Source organism: Temnothorax longispinosus, chromosome 2 (assembly GCF_030848805.1).
Source record: "Temnothorax longispinosus isolate EJ_2023e chromosome 2, Tlon_JGU_v1, whole genome shotgun sequence".
Classification (NCBI taxonomy): domain Eukaryota; kingdom Metazoa; phylum Arthropoda; class Insecta; order Hymenoptera; family Formicidae; genus Temnothorax; species Temnothorax longispinosus.
In genome coordinates this window covers 24,302,428-24,330,250 of record NC_092359.1, presented here as the reverse complement: position 1 = coordinate 24,330,250, position 27,823 = coordinate 24,302,428, and the positions used below count along the sequence as shown (strand labels likewise).

The window sequence follows — 27,823 nt, the reverse complement described above, 5'->3', positions numbered from 1 at the left end:
TATTAAGTGGCAACTTATACGGATTATCGACAATCATTTCTCGTTCCGATAATACAGAAGAACGCATATATATATATATTATATATATATATATATATATATATATATATATATATCTTGTCATTTTAAAAATATATATGCGAAAAGATGCAACATGCAGCTAATGGTAAGCGAAGTTCATTCGATGTTTAGAAAACATCGATTTTCTAAACATCGAATGAACATCGCCCACCACTGCACTACTACAGTGAATTCGGAGCTCGCTCACGAGATATTGGAAAGGTTATGGTTCTGGCACGTGCGATAGCCAATCAATCAGCCTCGCATTTATTCAGTTTATTCTTGCTTTTTCTGTAAATAATAACCGAATCATCGTGTCTAAATACTTTGCTTATAACGATTTGTAATGACTCCGAAGTTTGTTTTAACCGTTTGAGGAGTGCACTCCAAAAGGAAGTAAAAAAAAAGCGTAATGGGGAGCGAAAGGGGGGAGGCAACACGTGTTCACACGTGTTCAACGCGTGCGAAAAATTAAATGTAAACAAAGTTATATTATAAGATATAAAAATAAAAACTATATGCTAAGCTGACAAATATGCAAATCGTCTTTTTGACTAGCGGTCACAACACACAAATATTTAGACATCTACTATGTTCAAAGAAAAATACACAAGTTTAGAGAGCATTTACGAAGTGCTCATTTTACTCATTAAAGAACAATGTTGAAAATAGGCCGTTTTCTCTACATCTTTTTAAAACAAGATTTATGACGATATATTACTCAATTTATCTCATTTACCTTATTTAATATTAAAATAATCCAAAAAATGCAGGAAAATGCACAGGCCAACTGGATCCTTATGTATTAAAAAATCATTGGACCATGACAGATATATAATATGTATCTTTATAAATATGTTATATCGATCTATGCCTAACATTATCCTTTAGTCGTTATTAAATGTAGAGTACCAGGCAAACAATAAGATAGAAAATGAAATAAATATCATATGCCTTAAATATATAGATCAACGCTATTAACAGTAAGTTTGAGCAATTTTGTCAAAACTTAAAAAAATGCATTATTATCAATTTTTCTTCTAATATCAATATCAGGAATTCTTGTCGAATCAGTTGCGCATCTCGTTAATTCTTCGTATTTGAGGATGTGTGTAACGAGAACGGTTTCACGATTAAAAAAGGGATTAAAAAAGATTTCTTATTCTGCCGTGCGTTGTGAGATGCCCCGTTCTTGAGGGACGTTTCCTCGGTGTTAGGTTCAATCCCTCGTAATTCGTGCCCGGGCTGCGCGACGCGTGTCCTGAAAGCGCACACGCTAATTTTTATCTTCAACGTTTTCATTCAACTGATAAGAGGATTTTAAGCGTATCGGAATATTGAAAAGCGCGGTAAACCTTTGGAATGCTGCAGCAATCGAGAGTACAAGGGCGAAAGCGGTTTTCCATTGACCAAGATTTGCTCACACTTGACGGAGTGTGCGCGGGGAGACAGCCATCCGCTCATATTGTTCCAAGAACTACTAAAGTCCAACAGGGGTGCAGGTAGCTCGCGCAACGGACGATACTTATGCTTGTATCTCCTAAACAAATGTTTGTGTTTGCCTGAAAAAATTAACACACTCTCGTGACGTTCGGTTTTAATTTCGTAATGACGCGATTTTAACGAGCAATACCTTCCACCGGAGATGAACACAATCTCTCGTAAAAAAGTTTATCGTCCGTGCTCTGATCGAGGTTGAAACTAATCTTCGGAGATTGCAATAAAATATAGCGGTTCACACGTGGTACATTGCTCGCGTCGAAGTCGATGTAAACATTTTTAATTTCTCGAGACACCGCACATTGCTCATTCCTGCATATACCGCCGATTCTTGTGTTCAGTGCGATGAATAGCGTTCGCAGAGATTTCATTTTTTTGCAAGCACTCCGAATGGACGGTAGACACTGCGATAGATCGGAGAGGTCGGCGATGCTTTCGTGACGGATTTCCGTGACTATCAAATACAGCAACGACAACAAAGTGTTGAACACGATGGAGCCATTCGCATGTAAGTTGCGGATTAAATGCTTAAATTGAAAAAATAAATAAAAATAAAAATAAAAATAATTGATCGCAAGAACCGCGTACGAAATTTTTATTCAATTACCTTAGACTGCGTCTCAGATTGCGTATATAATAAACAATTATCACAGAAAATTTCGGGAAATTCATTTGCGTCGAGCGTCCTAGAATTCGAGTTTATTCTTAGTACAAGTTTGCACAAACGATCAAAGGATTTCTCTACTTCTTTGAATTCCTGGTTCTTTTTAAGTATATATTGGACTTTCCTCAAAATGCTTCTTTTCCATACTGCAAACGCGAGAAGGAATATCGTGAAAGCAATCGAATAAATTTACGAGAAGAATATTTATTGTGTACTAACAGTTTGTGATATTAGAATCTTCGACATTCATCAGTTGCTTTTGAACTAACGGATGAGCTGGCAGATCAGGGACCACCCTTCTTATATTCTCTCTTCTATCGAAAATCTCTGATTTATATGTATTCAATCTTTCAATCTCGTCACTAAAATAATATATAAATGTAATTATATGTAAATTAATATATATCGCCGTTCACAGACAACAAAAATAGTGATTTACTTCAGAAAATTATTTGCAGCATCCAATATCTTCTCCGTCTCCTTGCGAGTCTCCGTCACAACTTTGCATTTTTCCACAATTATATTATTGAAGTACTTTATCGCTAAATCTTGCACTGGGCTCATACATGGGGCGTTCAACAATTCTCCTTGAACTGAAGAAACCAATTTGGATAAATAACACGGATTGGCACGAAAATACAATACAACTTTTCTTCCTACATTTGGCACATTACGTACGATCTCTTTTGATATAGGTCCTGAGAGCGAGTTGCGATAGCTTCCACATAATAGTTTGAAACTTGGTTCCTGCCGACTGGATCAAATGGGACATTAGTATCGTCGGGAAATTAAGATCAGGATTGTCTTGCGATAACAGGCACAGGAAGTTTTTCATCTCGACGCGATATGTTGCTTCGTCTTTCTTACACAAGATCGGCCACCTGACCATTTGTTTAAACAGTTTTGCGTCATATACAGTTGATAGATAATGCGACACATGTAGGAATCCCACCGTATTAGGCTTGTCAAACATACCCTTTTACAAAAGAATGGCATTAGAAATTTTAACTCAGTTATATACATATATACGAAATAAAGATTTGTATCTTCGAGAAATGTTTTCGTACCTTTTTGAAGTGCCGCTGAAACTCAAAGGACGGCGGTACAATTTGTGCCAGCAAAGATACATTTTTGTAAAACGATGAACTAATGACTGCAATTTGAGTTTCTTTTAATCTACTCATTGCGTACACGTGAATTCTGCACGCGGTCAGCTTCGTCCGTGGTATTTAATTAACGCCATGAGGCATGTTTAATCTATATAAATACATATGATTGTTTAAAATATCTTGCTATTAACCTAGTTATGTATTTTGGCACAATAAACATTCATAAATAAATAAAAATATCTTGCTATTATAACGTTTGTATACAATAAACACGGTCGTACTGTTACATGAGATTCGCTCTTTGTCGCTTGTGGCGCTTGTCGCGCTTTCCATATTTTCCCTCTTTCTCCCCGGCGCCAATGGACGCGCCAATGGCGCGTTCAGCAGACCAAGCTGCTGAGTAGCAGTCGAATGAGTCGAACGTGATTGGCTCTTACTTTTAGAACCAACCAATCAACGTAGAGTGTTGACAAGACGAACTCAACAGTTGTGTCTGCTGAACGCGGCCATTATAAGTACGCTTATTGATGAGTTTTCGAACACAAGAGCGACGTTTCGCGACACGGTAGTGACATCTTGCGTGATCAGTGGTGAGCAGTAGACGGAACGAAATTTGACAGCCGACGAGCCGCATGGAGACAGACATCAGACATGGACGACGCGAAAACGTCAAAATAACAACGCGGAGATTTCGGAGAACAATAAGAACATGACTGATGAGAAGAACGAATGAAATATACGAGAGAGGTAACGCATCGAGAGAATTCGAGCGACATACCGAAGGTATCTAATCCTTTGAGAAGAAAGAATCGAAACCGGAAAAAAAAATCGGAACGTTTTCGGTTTATCAAACGACGGAGAGATGTTTATAGTCACGAAGGAGATCGACAGTGAGAACATCGGCAAATTGTGCCGTACGTGCTTGCGGGAAGACGGCGACAAGATGATATGCTTGTTCGTGGGACCAGCCGGTTCCTCGCTCGCTGCTAAACTGCGATCTCTCTCTTGTTTGGAGGTAAGCAACGCATTTTTCTTACCACGAATTTAACGTTAATTTATAGGGAGATTAAATTTGCGTTTCGTGTGGATACTCGTAGGTCTGGCAGGGAGACGGCTTGCCCGAAAAGATGTGCGACCGTTGCGTCACCAGGGCGGAGTCGGCCCTTTTGTATCGAGAGCAGTGTCGCGCCGCCGACAGGGCTTTGAGGCAGGCAGCGTTGAAGGTAAAGGAACTTTACGTTCTCGCTAAAGGCCATTGCACGTAACAAAGTTTTAGTCATAATCGTAAGGCTGTAAGAAAATAAACCACGCACAGTCGATTATTCTCCTTGAGCTCGAAGAATAATCGAGTGTGCGTGGTCTATTTTCTTACGGCCTTACGATTATGACTAAAACTTTGTTACGTGCAATGGCCTTAAGAAACTTTACGTTCGCCCTAACCCACGTACCGCTAATGTCAGGAATATGTTCGAAATACAGGTATCCAGGTTGACATCGTACACCACCGTCCCTGGCTGCAAGCTCTATCAGAATCAACAGAGTCAGGGATTCGTGCCCGTACCGAATTCTCACAGGACCCTGAAATGCGTGGAATGCGGCGCTGGGTTTATGAGTTATCAAGAGCTCTGTGCCCATAATCGACTACACTTGCCCTTCGTTCAGGATAACATACCTATGCAACATATGCACATTGTGGAGTCCCAGAATCCGTATCTTAATTTTACTCACGTCAGTTCGAGCTTCGCGAACGATGGTATGCCAAACACGCAATTATCTCCCCTAGTAAGACCAAATACGATGCATCCTATGTCACTGAACGAAGAAAGTTCGAGTCGACCTGCCTGTGCCTTACATTGCTCTCTGTGTAATCACACTTTTACCAATAGAAGACAGTTGATAAGTCATAATATTACGCACAGCACGGAGAGCGTCGATATGTCGTGCGACAATGAAAACATAGAGATTTGTGAAAATTCGAATCATATCCCGCAAAACTTGAGCTACGAAAGATCCATTCACTCCGTTGATAATCCTATTCAGAACTTGTCTTATCAGAGATCCACCGTGGACGACACCGACGGGATGCAGAACATAAACTTTCCAGAAAATATTGATCTCGACGGCGTCCAGGAAAGCAGTTCGGAACGCATGCAGAATGTAACGATACACTCCGAGAACGATGTATCGATCGCCGAAAACTTGAGATTTATAAAATCGCCCGGGAAAGACAGGCAACTCGCGATTGAATATCACGGATGTCCGAGCGACGACAATTACAAGCAACCTCTCGATATAAAAGCTGCGGAAGATATCCACGCTAAGAAGCATCAGTGTGAGATATGCTCGAGACAATTTTCGCAAAAGTCAAAATTATTTGCTCATCAATTGTCTCACACTGGCCAGCAACCATTTAAATGTCTAAGCTGTGGCAAAAGTTACGCATCGAAGAGTAAACTCAGCGCGCATATGAGACTACACACCAAAACCAACGTACATCATTGTAAGGTGTGCGATAAAATATTTTCCTATCCGTCGTACTTGGAGGAGCATATAAAGGTCCACAATAAAAGTGATGATACATCGCAGAGCAAGGACTACGAATGTAACACCTGTAACAAGCGTTTCCGGCTTTTAAAAAATTTGAAAGCTCACGAAAGACTACATACTGGAAGGGGTTTGGTGCAATGCGAAATTTGTGATAAAAAATTTAGCCATAATTATAATCTAAAAATGCACTTGCGAACGCACAAGACGTCGAGGGTGCACAAATGCGAGTATTGCGACAAACGTTTCGTGCAGAAGGGTAATCTGGTCGAGCATTTGCGAATTCACACTAAAGTGAAACCTTTCGCGTGTAAACTGTGCGGCAAGAGATTCGCGCAATCGAGTCATCTTAAAAGTCACGAAGCCTCGCACGGCACGTTGAGGCAACACCAATGCCGATTATGCGGAAAGAGATTCAAGCTGGCCAATCATTTGAAACGGCATTTAAATTTACATACTGGTTCGAAGACTTATAAGTGCAATCAGTGTAACCAAATGTTTTCGCAGTCCTTTAGTCTGACGAGACACTTAAAGAAGCATAACGAATCACATATATAATTTATATATGATAAATTGTAACTTATGTACATATGAAACATATGAATGGCCATTGCGAATGCATGTTTTATAATTATTAGAAGAGAATAAGATTTTCCTTCGTGCGTGATTGTAATTATTTTTTTATTCTCTTAACTAATGTCTTTATGTTTTCTTAAGAAATCCTAAGAATCTTGAAGACCTATAAGGTCTAAAATCTTAAATGCGCTTTTTGGAATGACTGGAGTAATACGATAACAAAAGGTAATCCTATTTTGTCGTAAAAAATTGTTTATTATACAATCTTGGTGCAATGCGAAATTTTAAATCCTTTATTTGTAACTTTTGAGGACCGTAGTGAGAATGTTCAATCCTTCTCGTAATTGTTCTTCCGTAATCGTTAACGGGGGCGATATTCTGATGATTTGACCATGTGCGGGTCTTGACAACAATCCAGCGTCTCTCAGCTTTAAACAGATGTCCCAACCCTCGGCGAATTCTGTAAGTAAAAGCCACCTTGAATGTATCGTAATAAAATTCAATATTTCTTGTTAAAAAATGCAATATCGAAGGATGTTATTCGATACATTATCATTGGATAAAATCATAGTTTGCGAGATATGATTTTAATTTTACGTGATCAACAAATATGTTATCTTCACTCATATCGCGCAATGAATTTTTAATTTGACGACAATTTATCAGCGATATAACTGAATTATTGATTTGTTCGTGATCGTTGAACCTTTGTTTATCACAAGACCGGCGAGAAGACCGCGCCCACGGAATTCGGTGGCGATGTCCTTCGGCAGCTTTTCGAGTTCTTCCTTCAGAATTTTTCCGAGCTTCTTCGCATTCTCTGCCAAATTCTCCTCCTCCAGAATTTTAACCGCCTCCAAAGCAACCCGGTTCCCAAGTGGACTCCCACCGAAGGTACTTCCATGCGAACCTGTTTCCAGACAGAGCATTATCTGGAAAGAAACAATCAGTCTGAATTAAAGATCCTTATCGCGCCAAATGAGTGATTAACATCGCTTTCTTTCGAGATACGTAACGGCAGATACCGCATTATCGCCTACTTGAAATTTCAACAACAATTCAACGTTTTATAATAGGAACGTGTTGTCACGATAATGGTTATTAAAATATTTTACATTTTATAAAATCGCATAAATTTAATTTTTATGGAACTAGTATTAAATTAAGGAACGCCCAAAATAGAGCTAATATAATGAATATTATTTTAATGATTACGATGAAACTTTTTCGGATACCTGATCGTCCGCCAAGACACCGGAAACCGGATACATGCCACCGGAGAGGGCTTTTCCCAAGATAAGAATATCCGGCCTGCAGCCTTCGTGATCAACTGCTAAACGCATGCCAGTTCTGCAAAGACCAGTTTGCACTTCGTCGGCAATCCATAGAACGTTGTATTTCGTGCATAGTTCTCTTACACGTTTCAGATAACCGTCCTGAATGAAAAAAAGTAAAAAAAAATGAATTGCTATTGGCAAAAAGATAACGATCTCACTAATATTCCAATATCAACATGAAGGCAGAAGGCACTCTACGTGATATTCTGCAGTAAAAAGCAGCGTTTTTGAAGTAAAAATAATTTCTCAGTAATACTCGCATTAATATTTATAATGCCGTATGTTTTCGTATTAACTCACAGCCGGTATAATGACGCCAGCTTCTCCCTGAATGGGTTCCATCATGAACGCGCAGATATTGGGATTCTCCTGAAACTTTTGTTCCAGAGCTACCAGGTCGTTGTACGGCACCTTTTCGAAAAGGGGCACGTAAGGACCAAAGTCCGTGTAGCAATTTGGATCCGTCGAAGCCGATAACGCCGCTATTGAACGGCCCCAGAAGTTTCCGTTGGCGAACACAACGGTGGCCTTGCCGCTCGGCACTTTTTTAATTCTATATCCCCAGCGTCTGGCCATTTTTATGGCCGTGTCACCACCTTCGACACCTACGAAAAGGAAGGAATAAACGCTCCAACTCTTTTGGTCTTCTACAATGAAGAAACTTTTGCTTATCGCAAGCAGTATTAAAATCTTTCCGTGATAATTATTGAGATACTAAAACTAATTCTTTTAGAAAAAAAAAGTATCCCAGTTCTTGTTTAAAGTCCGCACCTGTGTTCATAGGTAAAAACCGATCCCATCCCAGGAGTTTTGTCAGATATTCTCCAAATTCGCCGTGAGGTTCCGAGTAGAAGGCTCTTGACGTGTGCGCCAGCTTCCCGGCCTGATCTCTCATCACTTTCACCAGACGCGGATGACAGTGGCCCTGGTTGACGGTAGAGAATCCTGCCAAGAAATCAAGATATCGTTTTCCATCGATATCCCACAGGTAGCATCCTTCCCCGCGAGAAAGAACAACTGGCAGCGGTTTAAAGTGTATACCGCCGTACTTGTTGTCGCGATCGATCACTTGCTGGGAACTCAGGAATCTTCTCTTTTCCGTTTCTCTTACGATGCTGAAGAATCTCTGTCTCATAGATTGCAAAGCCATGTTTTTCTTCTCACCCTGCAAATAGTTGGAATGTTGTAATGTTGCTGCAATATCGCCGAGTGTTGCATTTACAAACCTCCTTTTTGTATACAAGTTAAGTTTACGAGTAAGAGTGCAAGTCGTCAGAAAATAAGCATCTGATGGCGATTCTGCCAATCTTGCTTTTATATCAGGGTAAAGAAGATATGACAAAAGATACGGCGGGATATGATTACTTATTTACTGGAATCGTGTATACATATAAGCATTGCGACAGAGGGATTTAAAATAAATGTCTTCATACAGAACCATATCTGATAAAAAGTTCAGAGTAAAGGCGCCAGTACGCCGAAGTAAACGAATCACGATAAACAATACAATCTAAGGCATTTTTACATTAAGTCCATTAAGAGGAAATCGAAAAAACAACAAAAGAAAATTATGATTGTTTTGCATTTGATTTGAATTTAAACTCTTTCATTGATAATATAATTTTCAGGTTCTTTAACTTTGTTGGGAATTTGACAGTGTTCATATAACACAGAAAAGAATTAAGTCTAACGTAAATATTAAGAAAATAATGCTGTAGAAAATTAAAGATTATTTATACATTTTAATAAAAGACTTTAGACGATAAGTCAAAGTCTATTAAAATGTATAATCTGAATAATTTTGCGATATAATCAATTACTCAAAATAATAATCTTATATTATTACTTGGGAATTTACTGATTGCAAGCCATGCCTATATGTTTTTCGATACATATTATCTCTCGCGTCGTTGCACTAGGAATACATCATTATTTGCGTAGAGAATGTTATCGTACGAAGTTATTAATAACTTGAAATGAATAACTCATTTGTTACGTTAATTACATTTTTGCTCGAGATAATAATACGATTACATACAAAGTGAATTATTCGGACTTTCTTTACGAAATAGAACATCGTAGTCATTATAAGCGACGATAATTGTGTTCGTTTGCAACGTTCGACTGTTTTATGAAAAATATTAATAATTTGATATACGTCAATGCACTCATGACCGATTCAACCTCTTGTCTCTTGTATGTGTTGCTTGATAAAATTCCGATCTGTCAAAAATGATGAACTTTTTCGATATAGCATATATGCGATATGGATTAACTTTACTGCACAAATATTGTCAAGATAAAAATAACAATGGACACATTGCACATTTTTAAATAAAATTATATACAAAATGCGCATATTGGGTAGATTAAGAAAATTATGTGGGTATAGAATATCAATAAATCACATTGTTTGCATTTTTACAACGTAATCGTAATTCGCATTTTATTCGAACAATATAAGTAATATAGTGCTTAATTTTATAAAGTGTGGAGTGTAGTATTTATTATTAGCATCATTACGCGCTTGATAGATCTGTCGATCGAGATATCGGTTCTATTTTTTAGTCAGCAAAATATTAGCAGTGTGCTAACAGTTTGCCAGCAGATTCGAGCAGAATAGCGTCAGCTGAAACTACGTAATTCGTGTTTTGCCAGCAAAGCATGTCGATATAATCTGACAGCAAATTATCAGTAGAAATCGAGTAGAACTTCTCATTTCATAATCATTTAAATGGAATATATTATTTTAATACTTATAAAAAATATGTATTTATATACACAATATATTATTTAATTAAATGGTTATTAAATGACAAATCTGTCATTCTCTTCGGTTTCTACCATCATGTTCTGCTAACAGATTTTGCTATTTGAAAATAAATAGTCAATATCTAAAAAGATAAGTGAAAATCGATTTCAGGATGGCGAGCTAACATCAGTTACGTAGATTTCGAAATGAACCGTATTCGAGTCGGACTGAATCATGTTGCGATATGTTATTTCCCGTCATGTTTTCCTTGTGTCTGCTTCAATATTAAATAATGTCCTGCTTATTTTTTGTGCCGCGTGAAGCGCTATCAATTCACTTGCATATTAACGGTAACACATTAAAATTAAAATTACACATAAATGATATACAACAGGTGTCCGTTAGTTATACGTGAGAATAGTCTTAGAAATGATATCCGCGCACTCGCGTATCTGTTCCTCCGTGATAATTAACGGCGGTGCCAGACGAATGATGTGTCCGTGGGTCGGTTTCGCCAGGAGCCCGCGTTCCTTCAGCTTCAAGCAGATATCCATGGCGTCGATCTTTTCATTAATGACGACAGCGTTCAAGAGGCCTTTTCCCCTCACTAAAGTGACTATCTCTTTCGGCAGCTTGCTAAGTTCGTCTCTGAGCACATGACCGAGCCTCTCCGCATTCTCGGCAAGTTTCTCCTCCTCCAGAACTCGAAGCGCCTCGAGGGCGATTCTGCATCCCAGAGGATTACCACCATAAGTTGACCCATGCTCGCCAGGCTTGATTGTGAGCATAACGGGATCGTTTGCTAGTACACCGGAAACGGGATAGAATCCTCCGGACAGGGCTTTACCGAGAATCAAAATATCCGGCTTCACGTTTTCGTAATCCACCGCGAGCCGCCTCCCCGTTCTCGCCAGGCCGGTCTGCACCTCATCCGCAATCCACAAGACATTGTTCTTCGTGCAAAGCTCTCGAATTCCTTTCAGATATCCGTCCTTTTCGAGCAACAGAGACAATTTTAAGGATAAAAGATCGAAGGTGGCTTCCTTCATGCTTAAACATTTGCACGTGAAAGCTTACCTTGGGAACTACAACGCCAGCTTCACCTTGGATAGGTTCCACCATGAAAGCACAGACATTTGGATCGGCGAGAGCCCGTTCAAGTGCCGGAAGATCATCATAGGGTACGAGCTCGAAGCCCGGCATAAACGGTCCGAAACCGCTGTAGCTACTTGGATCGGTGCTTGAGGAGACAGCGCTCAAAGTTCTTCCCCAGAAGTTGCCCTCCGCAAACACTATCTTGGCCTGATTCTTCGGTATGCCCTTGCACGAGTATCCCCATCTGCGTGCCAATTTGCATGCCGTTTCACCACCTTCCACGCCTGTGTTCATCGGCAGCCATTTGTCATATCTGAAAGAATAATAATCTAATTATATACTCCAATTCGTGTATCTTCTGAAATGTTAAATATTAGATTTCCGAAATAACGTAACACCATGTATATACACTTATCTTCTACTTTCGTTGATCTCTTATTTAGATTTCGTTACGTCATCGTTTATCTTATCGATAAGCTTGGGTCTCAAAGGTAACACTTTGAAAAGTTTACCTGAAAAGTTTCGTGATATATTCTTCGAATTCACCCAAAATATCAGAATAAAACGCTCTGGAGGTCAGAGTTAAAATTTTCGCTTGATCGACCATTGCTTTATAGATTCTGGGATGGCAATGGCCTTGATTAACTGCCGAATAAGCGCTTAGAAAATCAAAGTATCGTTTCTCCTCGACGTCCCACATAAAGACACCCTGAGCTCTGCACAGAGCCACGGGGAGTGGATGATAATTGTGAGCACCATATTTAGATTCTCGATCGAACACTTGTTGAGACGTAAGTGTTCTGTGACATTGAATGCGCTAAAAAAAGACGAAATGTTTAAGTTAATCCCGATCTAAAGTGCTTCAAATATTCTCTTTCAAATGTTTTGATAATAAAAAAGTTGATTATAAGTAAATAAATTAGGTATAGATTATTTTAAAGACGTAACTTAATGTAATAGTATTTCCAACTTATGTACATATACATACGATTATCCTAAAATTATGATAAAATGCTATATTACCTGAGACAACGTTCTTGCTGATCTTTTGATATTTAGCAATGCCATTCTCGTTATTGGCTCCATCGTGTAGATTTTTACTTCTTTGTTAATTAAGACGGCGGTATACTAACCACGACCGAGAAACTTGATATTGGAACTCTTTGAACTGTGTAAGTGGGCCACTGTAAATTGAAAATACAGTTTTCGCGACAGCTGCTACTCTGCGAATTATAATGAAGTGAAAGTTTGTCAGAACGCAACTGTTCCATTAATTCTGAAATATTAATTTCGATATTTGCTCGAGATTCGCGTACAAAATTATCAGGATTAGCGTGATCACTTCTTCTTCTGCCGACCAAACTTTAAAATTATGAATTAATTTTAACTTTTAAATTATGCATATAATATAATTATATTATACAGATACTACGTGCAATTTTACAATCAAAGTATCTTTTAGATTCCAATATCGAATTATTTGTTGATCCATAATCTCTTAATCCGCTAAAAGCCATAATTATACAATTTAATTAAATCGTATTTGTTTCTATTTTATACATTTAAATTATTAAGATAATTAATAGCGCACCAACTGAAGATTAAATATTAAAAGCTTGAAAACAAGTGTTATATTTACTAAAATAATTCCTTCTCAATAAACTTTTCCCCAATTATAACATTAATAAGTTAACGAACGTATAAATTCTACTATACTCTTACAAAGGCTGCAATTCAATCAGTCCAGCAGTCACTGATCGAATATCGACACAAGCGGACCCCAACGACTAGTCAGACTGGTAAATGATTGAGTTCTTCGTGCTTTAGGTCAAGTTTTATTTATCTCAATCGTTCGAGTCGAAGGATACCATCACTACATGCCTCTTACTACATGTACGCAATACAAGTAGTCTTATTGCTTTCTCACCGACTGAGTGTCCTTGTCGCACATATTATCGCTGATAATAACAGTAATAACCGCTCTCATATCTACGTATAGACATGATAGAAGCACACGGAAGATTTCACGAATTAACGTAAGTAGAAAAGACGGGATAATTTTGTGATTTACAAACGATTCTGAATCAACAATTTTTTTTTTATTTCAAAATTAAGTGACGATAATTTTTTTTTTAAATAAGAAAAAATTAAATTAAATTATAGTAAATTGAATTAAATTAAATTAAAATAATAATTATATATTTCAATAGTTGGAGCTACAAATGAAATTATCATTACTACAACCAATTACAAAATACTTACATTTTTAACATTAAAATTAATTATTAATTTCAATTCCTTAATTTATTATAGATCCAGTGCCAGTTTCACAGAGGTATAATGCCCACGTATTAAAGTTATTATGAGTGATGATAAAAATCAGTTTCCGTTTTCTATAGCATTTAAATGTGAGACAAATTCGAAAAACTAGGAGCAATCTTAATATCGGTTATACCTTCGTCGCATAATATATATACATATATATAGAATATGATATATTTTTTTATATGTGGTATAAAATATTAATTATGTTTTGTGAAATAATCAACTTGTTGAGTTGTTCCGCTTTGTTGCATTGATTCAATTGCTTTATTGACTATCACCTCCGACGTTTCCTCCGTTATCTAAAATAAAATGTAAAATCTGAGAAAACATAACATTATATCACATTATATTAGAGATTAGAGTATTATAATTGAACCAGGAGTCCTACATTACTAATGGTATCTAATACATGATCCGTGCTTTCACATCTTAATAATAGACGTCTCAAAGTGGTTAATGTAACAACGGCAACGAATATTAAAATTCGATATGCTCCGACAGTTATTTTATCCCATATCCTGTAACAAATAAATATTTTAGTAATTCTACAAGTATGTGCTATTACGAGTATGAAAAATCACTAATAAAGTTGCAATACAATTGCAGTTTTTATGACAACACATTAGATTCATACTTAGCAATAGATCCGTTACTTATTATGCCAGCAAAACACGAATAAAACCACGCATCGTATGGAAGATTGTAAAGTGCATCAATTTTAACGAGATGCTTGTATAATTCTACGTCTTCTTTTTCCAATAGTGCGTATGTACAGTCTTGCAATTTTCCAACTTCTTTCTGCAGCTTTTCAACTTGCACAAAAAATCCGGATAATATCCAATACATGTCCACTAGCTTCTCTTCTTCCGATTCAACATCAATCACATGCCACAGGGTCTCGGCCATTTTGCTCATAGCTCTGGAATAGACAAAATTCTGTTACAATATAATAATTTTGGCTATCATACAAAGTATCTATGAATTTACAAAGCCAATGTGTCCTTTAAGATTTACAGAGAAAAGCTATCGAGAAAAAATTCTGGATCTCAATCAAAACTTAAAAAAATTGAATTTGAGTTTAAAAGTCTGCAACAATATTGAATAATGCAATGAACCTGTATAACGGAGTTTCCAATTGAGCGGTCATATCAACTTTTGCTCTTCTTTTACGTAACAGCCACATCGCTAAGAATATTAGATGAGGCTTTGTAAAGTCGTCTATGACCTTGGTGACTCTCAGTGCTCTCTGCAAATCCTGAAATTCCGCCTTACGCTGGGCCATTATAAACCCCTGACTCTCTGCGTAAACTGGTACAACGTCGAGTAAGACTTTCCAGAGGAAATTTCTATACATAGCGGGTACGGTGAATCTTAAGCAAAACTGCTTCAGCTTTGTCTTGTCAATCGGGCGTTCCTTCAATAATATCTCCAGAGACTTCTTTTCTTCGACGCTGCGAAATCCAACCTGTCATTTAAAAGAAATATAGCAGTATATAATTGTCGCTTCGATTCGAAGAACAAATGGATCTTGGATGAATTTTACCTTTTCGTAATACTGCGAACGAAAGTTCCGCTCATCCGTCATTCTTCTGGTCTCGTCGAGGTAGAAATAGGTAGAAAAGAGAATTAGGCGATAATTAATATTAAAGTTAAACGAGATAAGAAAGTGTTTTTACTGCAGCTCTATATTTTCATTCTGCATTCACTTATACATACGTAGCACTGACTCATGTGTGCTCATGTGTCAAAATAATGCTTGTATAACCTATAAATTCTGCCGCATAGGTTACCGTGTGCGTGTGCGAGTTTCGGTTAGTATTTATCGTTTTCACACTTTCAAAAAGTCTGAATTTACATCGTTGCGTTCGCTCCGGATCGAGAAGATTCGCATTTTCTTCTCACACACGATAACCTACGTAATTACTCTTATTATCATCTGTTATTGACACATTTGACACGCCCACATGTCACTGCATCACAGAGATCACAGTTTTATATACACACTTATAGTTCTATCGTTGATCTGATAAGTATCACGACTTACCTTCTTAAGGTAGCTTATTACTTTTGTTTATTTGTGCGTAACAGTTTAATTAACAAGTTGTTTTTTGTCTTCCAATAATTTTTTTTTATTAATACTTTTGTTGTAACAATTTGTCACAAAATATAAGTAGAGTGGACACTAATAATTAGAAAGATACCTTCCTTGTGTAATGGAATATAATGATACATAATCTATCTTTTTTTTTAGTTAATCTAATTATGTCCCAGGAAGAGAAGGACCTGGACGTAAATAAAGCCTTCGAGAATTTATTATTTGCGGAAGAAATTGCACAGAAGTCAGGCTACGAGAAAGGCTATGTGACTGGCAGGGAGCAGCTGCTAAAGGGATACCACCTTGGGTACCATAGAGCTAGCATAATCGCCGCGCAATTAGGATACTATAGTGGAGTGTTGGAGCACTATTTACAGACTAATGACGCTAAATGCGAGAAGGCGATGGCGATAGCCGGGAGGCTCTTGGAAGACATTCGCCGCACTCTTCCCGATCACCAGGACGACAATCTGGACATTCTGAAAGCTGTGGAAGATATTAAGTTCAAATATGCCAAATTCTGTTCTCTAGCAAAAATTAGTTCGGTTTATCCGGAGACAGATAGACTTGAATTTTAATGCGACGACGATGGCGGAATATAACCAGCACTTTGAGAAAGCGTTGGATTTCATTAATATCTATCAGAAGCTGGTAGACTGTCATCTGGTTGACTTTATTACCGAAGGATTATGGGACAAGTGCTTGCCAGAGAGACTTAGATCGGAGCTTGAAAGTATTATTGATACGAGCGACGATATCTGGACGGGAAACGACACGGATTCGGAATTGAGTAATTTCATACAATTGACAAGATCACTCTCTTTAGAATCATGCCCAGCTGTTACGTGGGTGGACGATTTGACAAAGCTTTTACCGCAGTCTTCCGAGGGAGGTTCGATCGAAAATAAACTCGACGTTCGCCCGAAGTCTGAGCTCATGAATACAAAGAAGTCGCACGAAATCGAAGTGCTTGGAAAAGTTATTGCCGAAATGGCACTTATCACCCGCAGCTTAGTAATAGACGCTGGAGCTGGGAAAGCGTATTTGTCGACGTATTTGTCAGAACATTTTAATATCCCTGTATTGGCGATCGATTCGTCGCAAGTTTGTCACAAGGGTGCGATAAGTCGTCAGGAAAAGATTCAGAAGAGGAAACGACCGTTAACAAATAAGGTTCATGAAAAACACATTCAATCACATTATATCGTTATCGTTTATGACATTATAAAAAATTCTCAAGTTTTTTGTCATGTTTTTTTAGGTTCGATATATAGTTCAAGAATTGGACGACATGACTAATTATAACAAAATGGTGAATACACATTACCCTGATTGGATTGTAAACAAAAATCTGATTTTGACAGGATTACACACTTGTGGAATGCTTGTGCATTCTGTAATCAAAGCTTTCTTACGTGCGAAGGACATTAATTTGCTTCTTGTAGTTCCATGCTGTTATCATTTAGCGGATGAAACATTGAGCGGACGTTGGAATTTCACTAAAAATGCCAGAATGTTGGCTCAACAATCTATCGAAAGGAGTAAACATAATAAGCATCTTTCTCCTTCGTTATTTTACAGAGCCGTGCTGCAAGTTATTCTACATTCAATGGGTCAGTACAGACGATGTAGACGTAAATATATTTAAATATTGACATTTTCGATCATTGAATGGGATCTTGTGCTTCAATTTAATAAAGCGATATTACATTTCTAGCTCTAGCGTAAGATTAAACAAGAATAGAGATCAGGGCTTCAAAATATAAGGCAAGTTTATACAGCTCACAAATTATTAGGCACAAGATACCATTCAATGACCAAAAACGTTAATATTCATTTATCCTGTATCATACACATCGATTATTATTTACTGAATTATTTTATATATTTTGAATTGACATAAATTTATATTATATATGTGTAATAATATGTATTGTTAATAGGATATTACAATGCTAAAGTAGGTCGTGGTGGATCACTGAATAATTTCGCGGATTACGCAAAGTGCGCGCTATCTAAAATCGGAGTGGATAAGAAACAGGTGTGTGTTCAACCTAGACTTATTGTTCTTCATATGTTCTAACGTACGTGTCAACAGAAATTTTACGAAATATACGTTTTTAGATACCACCCGCTTATGTGTTGCAACAAATATATCAGAATCACATGCATTTCGAACCAAAGTTGCGTTTCTTTCAAATGTTGAGAATACATATGAGCTCAGTGGTGGAAGCGGCAATCATGTTGGATAGAGTTATATTTTTACAAAATAATATCCAATGTTCCAAAGTTGCTGTAATACGTTTGTTTGATCCAGCACTCTCTCCCAGATGTTATGGAATAATTGCAACGAAATAAGTACAATAAATGGGAAAATATTAAAGATGTTATAGAGACAGAAAAAAAAAGATTTAATCTAATTATAAAACGGTACGCCAATTTATTCATAGAAAGTACTTGATATTCTTGGTACAAATATGAATAATTCAAACATGAAATGAATTTAACAATTACACATAAATTGTATTATTGCATATAAAATAAGGCAATTTTCAATAAAATTTTTTTCATTAAATCACTCATCAATATTTAAATTCATACAATTGACTCATTCGAATAGAGAATACTGAAATATATATATATATATTTTCTAGTCCATTAATTTAACTGATATAGTTGTTGAATATAAATGTGAGATTTTCAAGTGATACCTTTATTTATCTTAAAAATAATCACTTTTTATTAATGCATTCATCGTACATTATACATATACAATTACTTAACTCGTGATAGAGTCAAGACTTATATTCTATATTTTATCCCTAATATCATAATCTTCCTGTTTGCTTTGTATATTTATAATACAATTGCGTATATTTCAGTGTACGAGAGCGAGTTCGTAAGTAACTCTAAGGAAATACAAACAGAAACTATAGAACTGCAATTGCACTGTATACACCTCACTTCGATTTCTACTTCGTCCTGTAATACTTTACTGTAATACAGCTAGATTCTAGAAAACGCACGTAATTTTAATACATTTGACAAAGATTATAAGCCATATCGACTGAAACCTTCAATATCTAGTAAATTGTTTTGTTTCGAGCAGACGTACGTAAAAATAAGAAGTTAATATTATACATATGTATAAAATACATATTTATTAATTTTATTTATAAAAAGATTCGGTATTTAATATCATCCAATAAATATCCATCAAATAATTGATGTAATTTTTAATTTTCCCAGAAGATAATAAAAAATTTGTGCAAATATCGAAATTTATGAAACAAAAATTGTTAAGGAGGATTTTTTTAATTTGAGACAAGGGCACGTTGCACATTATCGCACGTTATTTTTTGACTAATTTGCATTTGTCAATCACTCTTTGGCTTTCGTCGAGGCTAAACGAGTTTAAGAGTATAATGACTTAAAAATCAATCCAGTACACGGTAACTGAAATTAATTGTCGTTTCCTACAAGTTAGTTTCAAATGATTCTATTTTTTGTGAACGTGCTATTAATATTTTATGTAAATATACTAATAATAACACAATTTAAAGATAAAACATTATTTAACCAATCAAAATTTTATATCATAATTTTAATTTTATATAAATCAATAATGCCACTGCATTAAAACATATTCTTCCTAAAAGTTTTGATATTTTTGTAAAATAGAAGCAAAATACAAGATTCTATTCTATTATAAAACGTTTCTTTTCGTTTTAACATCAATGACTCCGATTATAACACACATAATTTAAGAGAATTATTGATTCTCAATTAATAATTAATATCTCATTTTATTCAGTAATGTTAACGTCTACCATTGTCTTTCAATGACAAACTATCACTTCGTATATCTTTCTAGTATTGAGGCCTTTCTCGTTATGTTTATAGTTTCTATCTATTAAAATAAATAGTTTGTGCAGAAAGAAACGAGTCGCATGATCTATAAATATTAGCTGAATTATGGTGTATGATATACAAGAATAATAAGTAATTACTATATCATACAAAAGGAAAATACGTTTCAAAGAATTTGCATCCTTTTCAATTGTCAATTAATGCTGTTTTTGTATGCAAAAATTATGCTTACAAGGAATGTGTAAAAGCTATTTTTAGTGCTACAAATGTACGGAGATGCAAAAATACGTTGCGCAATTTACATTAGCACTTGATATAAAAAGTGGTAACATAAATTAGAAACAAGAGAAAAGGATACGACATCAAAGTAAAGGATTAATATTCAAGATATAAATCTAATAAAATACGGATTACAGTTTTCACCGATAACTTCGATTTGTGCCGTTGGCGAGCTGCGTGAAGAGTCACTGATATTGATTACTTTGCGTAAAATTGTTACATCTGATTTAAAAGTCGGCGCAAGAATCTTGAAAAGGAAGATCTAATGTTACGTTTTTTTTTAACATAACACGCTTGTCGTACGATCATACACGACTCTGAGATCAACCCACGGTATTATCGCACAAGCTTGCTCACTGCTTGTGCAAATTTGTCACAACCTAAACATTAAGTTCCATCGATAAGTCCTAAAATCAAGCTTAGTTACTGCCTTAAACAAATAGTATAATACAATATAGACAACTCTATTACAGTCGCCTGATTCGAGTCAGGTGCATTTCATAGTAACGAGCTCTTCACCTCTGATTAAGGGTGAAACTTTACCGCTTGGCTAAAGTATTCTCATCGTGTGCTATATGGCTTGTCTTACATTTTTCAATAGACATTATAGCGCGGCGGAATTACAATTGTCGACTAGTGGTGATAGCGGACCGATCTTTCCTCTTCCACTTCCTACTCGGTCTGCCTCGTACTGAACGTCCAAGGACAAACCTAAAATAACAAAAGCACTTTAAGTTCTACATTGTGCGTTACAATAAGTGAAACACAGTATTCTTGTAACTGTTGCTACATGTATATAACGATTTTCGCGTAAGACGTAAAATTTTTTTGCATAAATTTCAATCTACTCATTCACCAAGTCGATAGAAATTGCAATTGAAACAATTTTCGATGAATCCCATCACCATAAACATATTTGGCATTTTAGCCGTAATATTTGACAACCTGTAACGTACATTTCTGATATGCGTATTTACCGGAGGGCCTCCGGGAAGTGGATGGGTGATGCAACGATCCTGTTGACATCGTATTTGATTCGGGAATAAATGCGGCTACTAGCAGCGCGCAGATCACAAGTAACGCACCAAACACGAACGGCGGCCCCGGTACAAGCTGGAAATACAATTTAACAAAACACTTGATTTTTATTTAAATCAACACATCGGGGATAACACTTTGCTTCTATACATATTTATATATAAACATATTGATTCTTATCTTTCAATAAATAAGTTTAATGTTGCACGTATAAAATTTACAGAACAGATAGCTAACAAAAAGAAACTATTCTTACCTGCAGATATAATGTATGTACCTGAGGCATTATGTCAAGATGTGTATTAGTTCCCGTTCTGTTGTTTTCGTCCACGAACGACGGTTTCAAGGGGAGATTGGGCGTGTCGTCGTTAAGATCGACATGAAAGAGGTAAAATATGACGCCGAACATAGCAGGTCCAAGTCCATTGCAGAGACCACGCATCCCAGTTACCATACCTTGTACCAATCCTTGTTTATCAGCGTCAGAATGCATGGATACGAATGCGGAAATCGCGGGGTATGTGATGCTTGACACGGAAGCAAGTACTCCAGCGGCCCACATCATCCTAGAAATAGTTAACGCTTGATAACACTTGTCGTCGCATTTAATTTTAATTTGTTATTGAAATTTTGATGCGTTACTAGTAGCGCAACATTGCTATAATGCAAATGAAGTTTACCATGTTTGCGAGCCGAATCCATACCACATGAGCTGTAACATCTCGAATAACAGCCCGAGCATTATAGTATGTTTGCCGCCGAGGGTTCTCATCAAGGGTCCTAATACAATTTGCGCTCCCACACTCAGGATGCCCACCACAGCGATAAATATTGCTACCATGACATTGGAGAAACCCATAGCCAATTTTAAGTAAACGAATATACAACTATACTGTCCCGCTTCAGGAAGGTAGCTCAGGAACACAGTGACACACAGCATTAAAATAGTATGGTCTTTTCCAACCTGTAAAACAAATTTTGTGATATATTTATATATTCTTTTTTTATATATGTTCTTATTTTTAAAAATTATACATTGCACAGAGAAATATACTTTCTCCTCTCTCTGTGTGATGGATTTTATTTTTTCAATACATTATGCTTTACCTTTCCAAGAGCAGCAAACGGATCAGCTTGCTCCCACGAGATGGGTGCTGGTGGACGTGTTTTTTCAGGCAAACTTTCAGGTACAGCCACTAATATGAAAAACACATCCAAGACTGCGATAGCTGTCGCTAGTGCTACGGCAAGATTCTCTCCATATGTATTCATGATATAAGCACCCAAAGCTGGACTTATTACCATACTCGCGGCAAAAGTTGCCGACACCTGGAGGAATAAACAAAATATAAACGTAATTTTATAAATTAGATAACCAATTATCATCAGATTATTTCTTGTCGTTACTTATGAAACAAAACTTTGGGCATTGAAATGCAAATATTGTCATTTCTAATCGTAAAAAATGATATTCACATACCAAGCCATACGCTAGTGATCTTTGATTTTCTTCCGTTACGTCCGCAACGTATGCAAACACGACCGAGAATGTGCAAGCAAATACGCCACTGATAGAAATCATAGCGAAAAACCACCACGTGTTAATGCTCATTAGGGGAATTGGTGCGCATGTGAAGGCCACTGTGATGAGTAAAAAAAATTTTCGACCCCACACGTCGGAGAGAGCACCGATCAGTGGCGCGGAGAGAAAAGATAAGATTCCTTTGATTCCTATTATCAAGCCATTCATCAGGAACGTGTGATCCGGAAATGTTTCGTTCAGTACCCTAATAATAGGCATGGTTAATAGTCCCCATGCAAAGAATTCCAGGAATATTACGACCAATGCATGATACACGCTCGCCTCGCCGACACCGGAGCTCTGAAAAATAAAACACAACGGCATATTAAACAATGATCTTTAACACGAGCAGGTGGTATATACGTATACACAGGGTAATCTCTCTAATGAAAGTGTAGGAGTCGCAGCGTATATAAAATAAATTTCGATAAATAGATATGGCCTTCTCTCTCTCTCTGCGCGTATACCACAAGTGGCAGATACTTATGATATTTTAGCAGCTGACCTTGAGGTGTCTGTAGCATTGCTGAACAAACGTAGGGGGAGGTGCGAGTTTGGCTATAGCGTGATCCTGACTGTTATGTATCTCGGAACAGGTCGGGCCCAAGCCCTCCGTTCCACCGTTTGCCCCAGGGGGCATGACCCCTAAAAAATGTCGCTATATATGTTTCCTCTCATATTCTCACGTTTTAATCGATACTCGTGCCGTCATTCCGCTTACGGGCACGTGACAAAGAGACAGACAATCTTCTCTCAATGTCATATCAGCGCACCGCCACAGTTTCCACAGTTTTGAATTAAATTTCAGTTCGTCCTTCGATATTACTTGCAGCCTGCTCGTCAAGCCCGCACGATTTCTCATAGCTTTTCTAACGTAACGTCTAAAATAGATAAGATACCGCACCATGATTGAGATGCATGCCTCGCTCATACATTTCCGCTACATTTTATCTTAATTATTACGAATAGTTTCTTCAGTCATTCTGTCACGACTATTTGATTTATCGGCGTTACATTTGCATTACAAATGAGGTGGTTACAACCAAGTATCCGTCGTCACTATTATATGCGTTTGTCACGTCCATTAGAATCGGCAATGCCCGTTAATACAAAACTTTTTGATTAAAGATTTACGACGTTCAATAAAACTATCGGCCTTTACGTCTATTTGTCATTACTTTTGCAAATATTGAATCCTATGTCTTCTTATGTACACTCTGCTTTAATGAGTTTCGGTAAGAAATATTAATTTTAATCGTGAGATACAACAAGTCACTCCGTTTTCTCGTCACTCTGCGCTTCCTCGTTCGCAATTATATTTACGGGAACGTGACATAATCAACCTTTCCGACGATCTCTGACGGTCGTCAACTCGTTTGAACATTATTATGGCAGTGCAAGGCTCAAGCTAGCGCGTCCTTCCGTGATATCCTCTTAAAATCCGTTCGACGCGCGCATTTTACATTTGTTAAAAGTAACTCTGCGATCATCGAGTCACATGACGTACGTAGTCCTGTAACGCTGTCGTCTCGCGTACAGTGCCAAATCGCTGCCGTCATTGGGTTTTTTCTTGGCAAGTTACGAGATCCGGAGAAGCGAAGCAGGGGAGCTACGTCGCCCCTACGACTGTCTACGACGGGGTGAAGCTTTGAAGCTTATTATAGGAAAACCGAGAGGTGTCTTTCACGCATTGTCAAACATCGTGTTTCTCACACACTCTCCCTCTATCGCTCTTTGTGACAGAGATTTTCCCTCATGACGAACGGGGAGCGCGAGGCGCCGAGGCGAGCGACGCGCGGTCTGCTTCCCGGGGCCCGGGGCCCGGGTCGACGCGACGCGACGGCGAGCGGCCTTGATTCGATCGCGCACGGTCGCGGCGCGCACGGTGACGTCACGGAGATATCCACGGACGGGAGAGACTCGGCGACGGGGACGCTTTTCTCTCGGCGTCTACTCGTTCGCGGTGATCCCCCGTGCAAATCGGCGACGCGCGACACTCGACGTCCGGGAGTCTTCTGGTGCGGGGTGCGCGTTCCCCGAAGCGGCGGCGGCTTTGCTTTGCGCCGCGGACGGAGTTTTCCCTTCTCTCTCACCCTCTGTCCGTCACCCCCTCTCGCTCTCGGCCTCCTGTCGCGTATCGCTATTCTTGGAGAGACCGCAGCCGTTCGTGGTGGTGGCGGCGGCGGCGGCGGTGGCTGCGGCTGCTGTTGCGGCGAGATCTCGGGCGATCACATATATTTCCAGCCGAGACCCTTCGCGGCGTCAACCCCTCGCCCTCGCGCGGTCCATCGAGTCCATTCGAGTCGCGCGGGACGGTGCACGCGACGAGGAATCAAACCTCCGCATATCGCGACTGCTCCAACTGCTCCCTCCAACTGCATCCCCACCCCCATCCCGCACCCCGCTGCGCCGGCCCGCTTGACGACATGACGACTTGAGCGTACATCCCCTTCGAGCTAACTCCGGAGTCCGGACCCTCCCCCTCCAACCCCTCGAGTCCTAACCTAACGACGGCGACCTCGGCCAGCCGGGCCAGCTCAGACCTCACAGACCAGCTGGCGACTCGCTCGGAATGCTCGGATTACTCGGTTCCCTCGGGTGGCATCCTGGCACCTGGCACCTGGCATCGCGAGGGGAAGCTTCCGCTTTGCGTTTTACGGAAATAACCGCGCGATGCATCACGATCTATTGTCCGCGCGGATGGGAACGCATAACGCATCGTCGAATAATTGATCGATGCGCGCGACACTTGCCTGTTTATGCGCTACATGCTACGTGTGTATGTATAGCATGTATAGTGACGCGCGTACACGCGCGCAAGGAAAGATGTACATATACCTATGTACGTACGTACAACATATATGTGGCGTTGACAATAAAAAAAAAGTGCCAGCAATGTCGCGCCGTGGAACGTCTACTTTTATCTTTTCCGAGTTTAAATATAGAATAACCTCGGCAAAAACAATATTTAAAAGTCAAAACGGTTAAGGAAAAAATACCCCAAGTTGTTCCTTTCCGTCGGGCTGAACGACAGAAAGAAATTAATTCGATTTGTATCAAATACAAAGGCTTATCGAGCGATTCATTTAACATTGATTATCGGACATGGCGTACAATAAATAGCTTACGGCAACATTGATCATAGATATAAAGACTCGAAAGCAAAGTTTCTCTCTCTCTTTCCGTTAAGAGATTTACCCAGAGAGTAATGAGTATAAATCAACGCGGTATCTAAAATAAAAATACCAGCAATTAAAAATGCGATAAATTATACTTTCTTCCGTCAGTCCGATTTTTTCGTTCCACGCGTCGGATCATCCTTTTTAAATACACAGTTCAAAGGTGTTTACAAAAATTGGTTAATCAGCTGATAACACGTCATATAGGTTATGAAGATAAGCTGCAATTATTGCAATCCTTTTTTCCGTGATTGTGCTGCACTTTGTCTCGAACAAAAAAAAATGTGTGTAACAGAAAATGAAACGTGGGGGCGAGCAACCTGCATCTGCACCTGCGTAAGATAACGATTTTTTGAGATAACGCGCGAATACAGGAAAATACTCAACGCATAGCACACGCACGTCACACGTATACGTTGTACATGTGTACGTGCGCTTGTCACGTCTGTTTGAGAAATAATTCATACGTATAGGTGCAAATATAATATATTTATCGACAATTAAGCGTCCGTGAACATTAACGTCCCCGTTTTATCTTTACAATTTGTTGCAGAAATATCGCAACAAATTGTAACGTAACGTAGAACGCGATCGTATGGTTTTCGCCCAAGTGTCCAAGGGACAGGGGTCGGAGTTGAGTTTCCGCGTGAACGAGGCAACTCGTTAGGTACCGATCGCGCGGTGCTCCGCGAAGATAAAATGGGACTCGAGATAAAAGCGATGTGTATCAGGGTATCGCGGGCACGGGCAGGACGCAGGTATGCCGCGGGTGTCGGAGGGAGAGAGCGCCCAGCGCTCGGGGAGGCCAGCGGCACGGGGGCACGGGGCACGGGCGCCGCCGCGCGCCGAGGGCGCTCGGGGAAAGGGGGAAGGGAGAAGAAGGAAGGGGGGTGTCGGGAAAGTCGCGTTTGGAGGTTCAACGTAAAAATTCATTGGGTACCGTGATGACTCCATCCTTCATAATGGACTTTCGGCTTCGTATGATCATGCCCACGACCTTCTTCGAGACCTTGGCGGGCATATTCACGCACTGCGCGCACAGACTCTTTCGCTTCTTCAATTTCATGAATTCCTAGACTCTCGACGGCACGAAAGGAGTCATTTTTCCCAGGCACCGCGGCACCGCACACCGCGCGTTCTCACCGTCCGTCGTCCCCCGGAGATTTACTTTCAGCTATCGCGGACCGTTGCGATCGTTGCTGTTGCCGTTCTCAATGTTCTCATGGTGGCATCTACATAACAGTGGCGCAAACGAGGCGAGGACGAACGAACATATCCGCGCGTCCGCGAACCAACACAGACTATCGCGCACTATCGCGAGTATCGCGGACGGTTGTGAACACTGTACGATCACCGAATATCGTGGAGTTTGGAGTAACGTGAGTCGCGAGTGGTCGCGAGGCGATCAAACGGCCGCAAACCGCCATCGTCCGACAGCGACAGATAGCGACATTAGCGACTTGGCGTCAACGGGTGGGTCTTCATGTGCGCGATATCGCGCGGGTGTCCGAGTATCCGGCCTACGCCATTGGTCGTTTTCATCTTCGGGCTGTTCGGAAGTGTAAGGCTGAGGCTGAGTTTCCACTGAGCGCGTCACGCGTCGCGTCGTCACAAGTTGAACCAATCGAAACATCCCATTTTGATCCCTGTCACAGAATGTAATGAAATGGGATGTTTTGATTGGTTCAACTCGGACGACGCGACGCGTGACGCGCTCAGTGGAAACTCAGCCTCAGAGTTGTGTCTGCTGAACGCGGCCATTTTGAATTGGACGGGCTGTCTTTCGCTAGTCGCCGTCGCGTCTACGTGATTCGCCGT

At 39.1% G+C, this 27,823-nt stretch overlaps 7 protein-coding genes across 17 annotated transcripts; 2 read left to right on the top strand and 5 right to left on the bottom strand.

Annotated features, from left to right (window-relative positions):
• Positions 1–840: 840 nt before the first annotated feature.
• On the bottom strand, positions 841–3,626 carry LOC139808645 (uncharacterized). 2 transcript variants are annotated; one of them, XM_071770855.1, is made up of 8 exons: positions 3,292–3,626; positions 2,903–3,200; positions 2,664–2,817; positions 2,444–2,586; positions 2,168–2,370; positions 1,694–2,087; positions 1,416–1,622; positions 841–1,336 (listed from the first exon to the last, which is right to left on the bottom strand). In XM_071770855.1, the coding sequence occupies exons 1-8, from the start codon at positions 3,406–3,408 to the stop codon at positions 1,206–1,208; spliced, it is 1,647 nt and encodes a 548-aa protein (XP_071626956.1). In that variant the 5' UTR covers positions 3,409–3,626; the 3' UTR covers positions 841–1,205. The 2 variants fall into 2 exon arrangements, with proteins under 2 accessions (XP_071626956.1, XP_071626957.1); XM_071770856.1 differs by having other exon boundaries at positions 841–1,321.
• A 303-nt stretch (positions 3,627–3,929) lies between these two features.
• LOC139808952 (uncharacterized) lies at positions 3,930–10,217 on the top strand. Of its 3 annotated transcripts, none has more exons than XM_071771499.1 (4): positions 3,930–4,348; positions 4,431–4,556; positions 4,813–6,915; positions 8,574–10,217. In XM_071771499.1, exons 1-3 carry the CDS (start codon positions 4,196–4,198, stop codon positions 6,433–6,435), a joined length of 1,902 nt encoding a protein of 633 aa, XP_071627600.1. In that variant the 5' UTR covers positions 3,930–4,195; the 3' UTR covers positions 6,436–6,915; positions 8,574–10,217. The 3 variants fall into 3 exon arrangements, with proteins under 3 accessions (XP_071627600.1, XP_071627601.1, XP_071627599.1); XM_071771500.1 differs by lacking the exon at positions 8,574–10,217 and having other exon boundaries at positions 4,813–6,678; positions 6,773–6,911; XM_071771498.1 differs by lacking the exon at positions 8,574–10,217 and having other exon boundaries at positions 4,813–6,678; positions 6,765–6,903.
• On the bottom strand, positions 6,747–8,940 carry LOC139808956 (ornithine aminotransferase, mitochondrial-like). The gene is made up of 5 exons (XM_071771510.1): positions 8,562–8,940; positions 8,091–8,395; positions 7,689–7,889; positions 7,160–7,385; positions 6,747–6,913 (listed from the first exon to the last, which is right to left on the bottom strand). Exons 1-5 carry the CDS (start codon positions 8,938–8,940, stop codon positions 6,747–6,749), a joined length of 1,278 nt encoding a protein of 425 aa, XP_071627611.1.
• LOC139808955 (ornithine aminotransferase, mitochondrial-like) lies at positions 10,180–13,755 on the bottom strand. 3 transcript variants are annotated; one of them, XM_071771506.1, is made up of 5 exons: positions 13,360–13,755; positions 12,661–12,821; positions 12,150–12,454; positions 11,620–11,950; positions 10,180–11,534 (listed from the first exon to the last, which is right to left on the bottom strand). In XM_071771506.1, exons 2-5 carry the CDS (start codon positions 12,721–12,723, stop codon positions 10,944–10,946), a joined length of 1,290 nt encoding a protein of 429 aa, XP_071627607.1. In that variant the 5' UTR covers positions 12,724–12,821; positions 13,360–13,755; the 3' UTR covers positions 10,180–10,943. The 3 variants fall into 3 exon arrangements, with proteins under 3 accessions (XP_071627607.1, XP_071627609.1, XP_071627610.1); XM_071771508.1 differs by having other exon boundaries at positions 12,661–12,860; positions 13,360–13,491; XM_071771509.1 differs by lacking the exon at positions 13,360–13,755 and having other exon boundaries at positions 12,661–13,286.
• Positions 13,756–13,819: 64 nt separating this feature from the next.
• Positions 13,820–15,960, bottom strand: Tbc1d7 (TBC1 domain family member 7). 2 transcript variants are annotated; one of them, XM_071771512.1, is made up of 6 exons: positions 15,679–15,959; positions 15,506–15,551; positions 15,078–15,427; positions 14,597–14,881; positions 14,351–14,480; positions 13,820–14,261 (listed from the first exon to the last, which is right to left on the bottom strand). In XM_071771512.1, the coding sequence occupies exons 2-6, from the start codon at positions 15,545–15,547 to the stop codon at positions 14,160–14,162; spliced, it is 909 nt and encodes a 302-aa protein (XP_071627613.1). In that variant the 5' UTR covers positions 15,548–15,551; positions 15,679–15,959; the 3' UTR covers positions 13,820–14,159. The 2 variants fall into 2 exon arrangements, with proteins under 2 accessions (XP_071627613.1, XP_071627614.1); XM_071771513.1 differs by having other exon boundaries at positions 13,820–14,280; positions 15,506–15,960.
• Positions 15,961–16,496: 536 nt separating this feature from the next.
• On the top strand, positions 16,497–18,465 carry LOC139808957 (probable methyltransferase-like protein 25). Its single transcript, XM_071771511.1, has 4 exons — positions 16,497–17,230; positions 17,319–17,670; positions 18,001–18,098; positions 18,182–18,465. The coding sequence occupies exons 1-4, from the start codon at positions 16,646–16,648 to the stop codon at positions 18,413–18,415; spliced, it is 1,269 nt and encodes a 422-aa protein (XP_071627612.1). The 5' UTR covers positions 16,497–16,645; the 3' UTR covers positions 18,416–18,465.
• A 238-nt stretch (positions 18,466–18,703) lies between these two features.
• Positions 18,704–27,434, bottom strand: LOC139808953 (hippocampus abundant transcript 1 protein). Of its 5 annotated transcripts, XM_071771502.1 has the most exons (8): positions 26,946–27,434; positions 23,332–23,707; positions 22,725–23,126; positions 22,352–22,573; positions 21,925–22,208; positions 21,501–21,810; positions 21,163–21,319; positions 18,704–20,917 (listed from the first exon to the last, which is right to left on the bottom strand). In XM_071771502.1, the coding sequence occupies exons 2-8, from the start codon at positions 23,464–23,466 to the stop codon at positions 20,811–20,813; spliced, it is 1,617 nt and encodes a 538-aa protein (XP_071627603.1). In that variant the 5' UTR covers positions 23,467–23,707; positions 26,946–27,434; the 3' UTR covers positions 18,704–20,810. The 5 variants fall into 5 exon arrangements, with proteins under 5 accessions (XP_071627603.1, XP_071627604.1, XP_071627606.1 ...); XM_071771503.1 differs by lacking the exon at positions 23,332–23,707 and having other exon boundaries at positions 26,946–27,432; XM_071771505.1 differs by lacking the exon at positions 26,946–27,434 and having other exon boundaries at positions 21,184–21,319; positions 23,332–25,200.
• Positions 27,435–27,823: the final 389 nt, after the last annotated feature.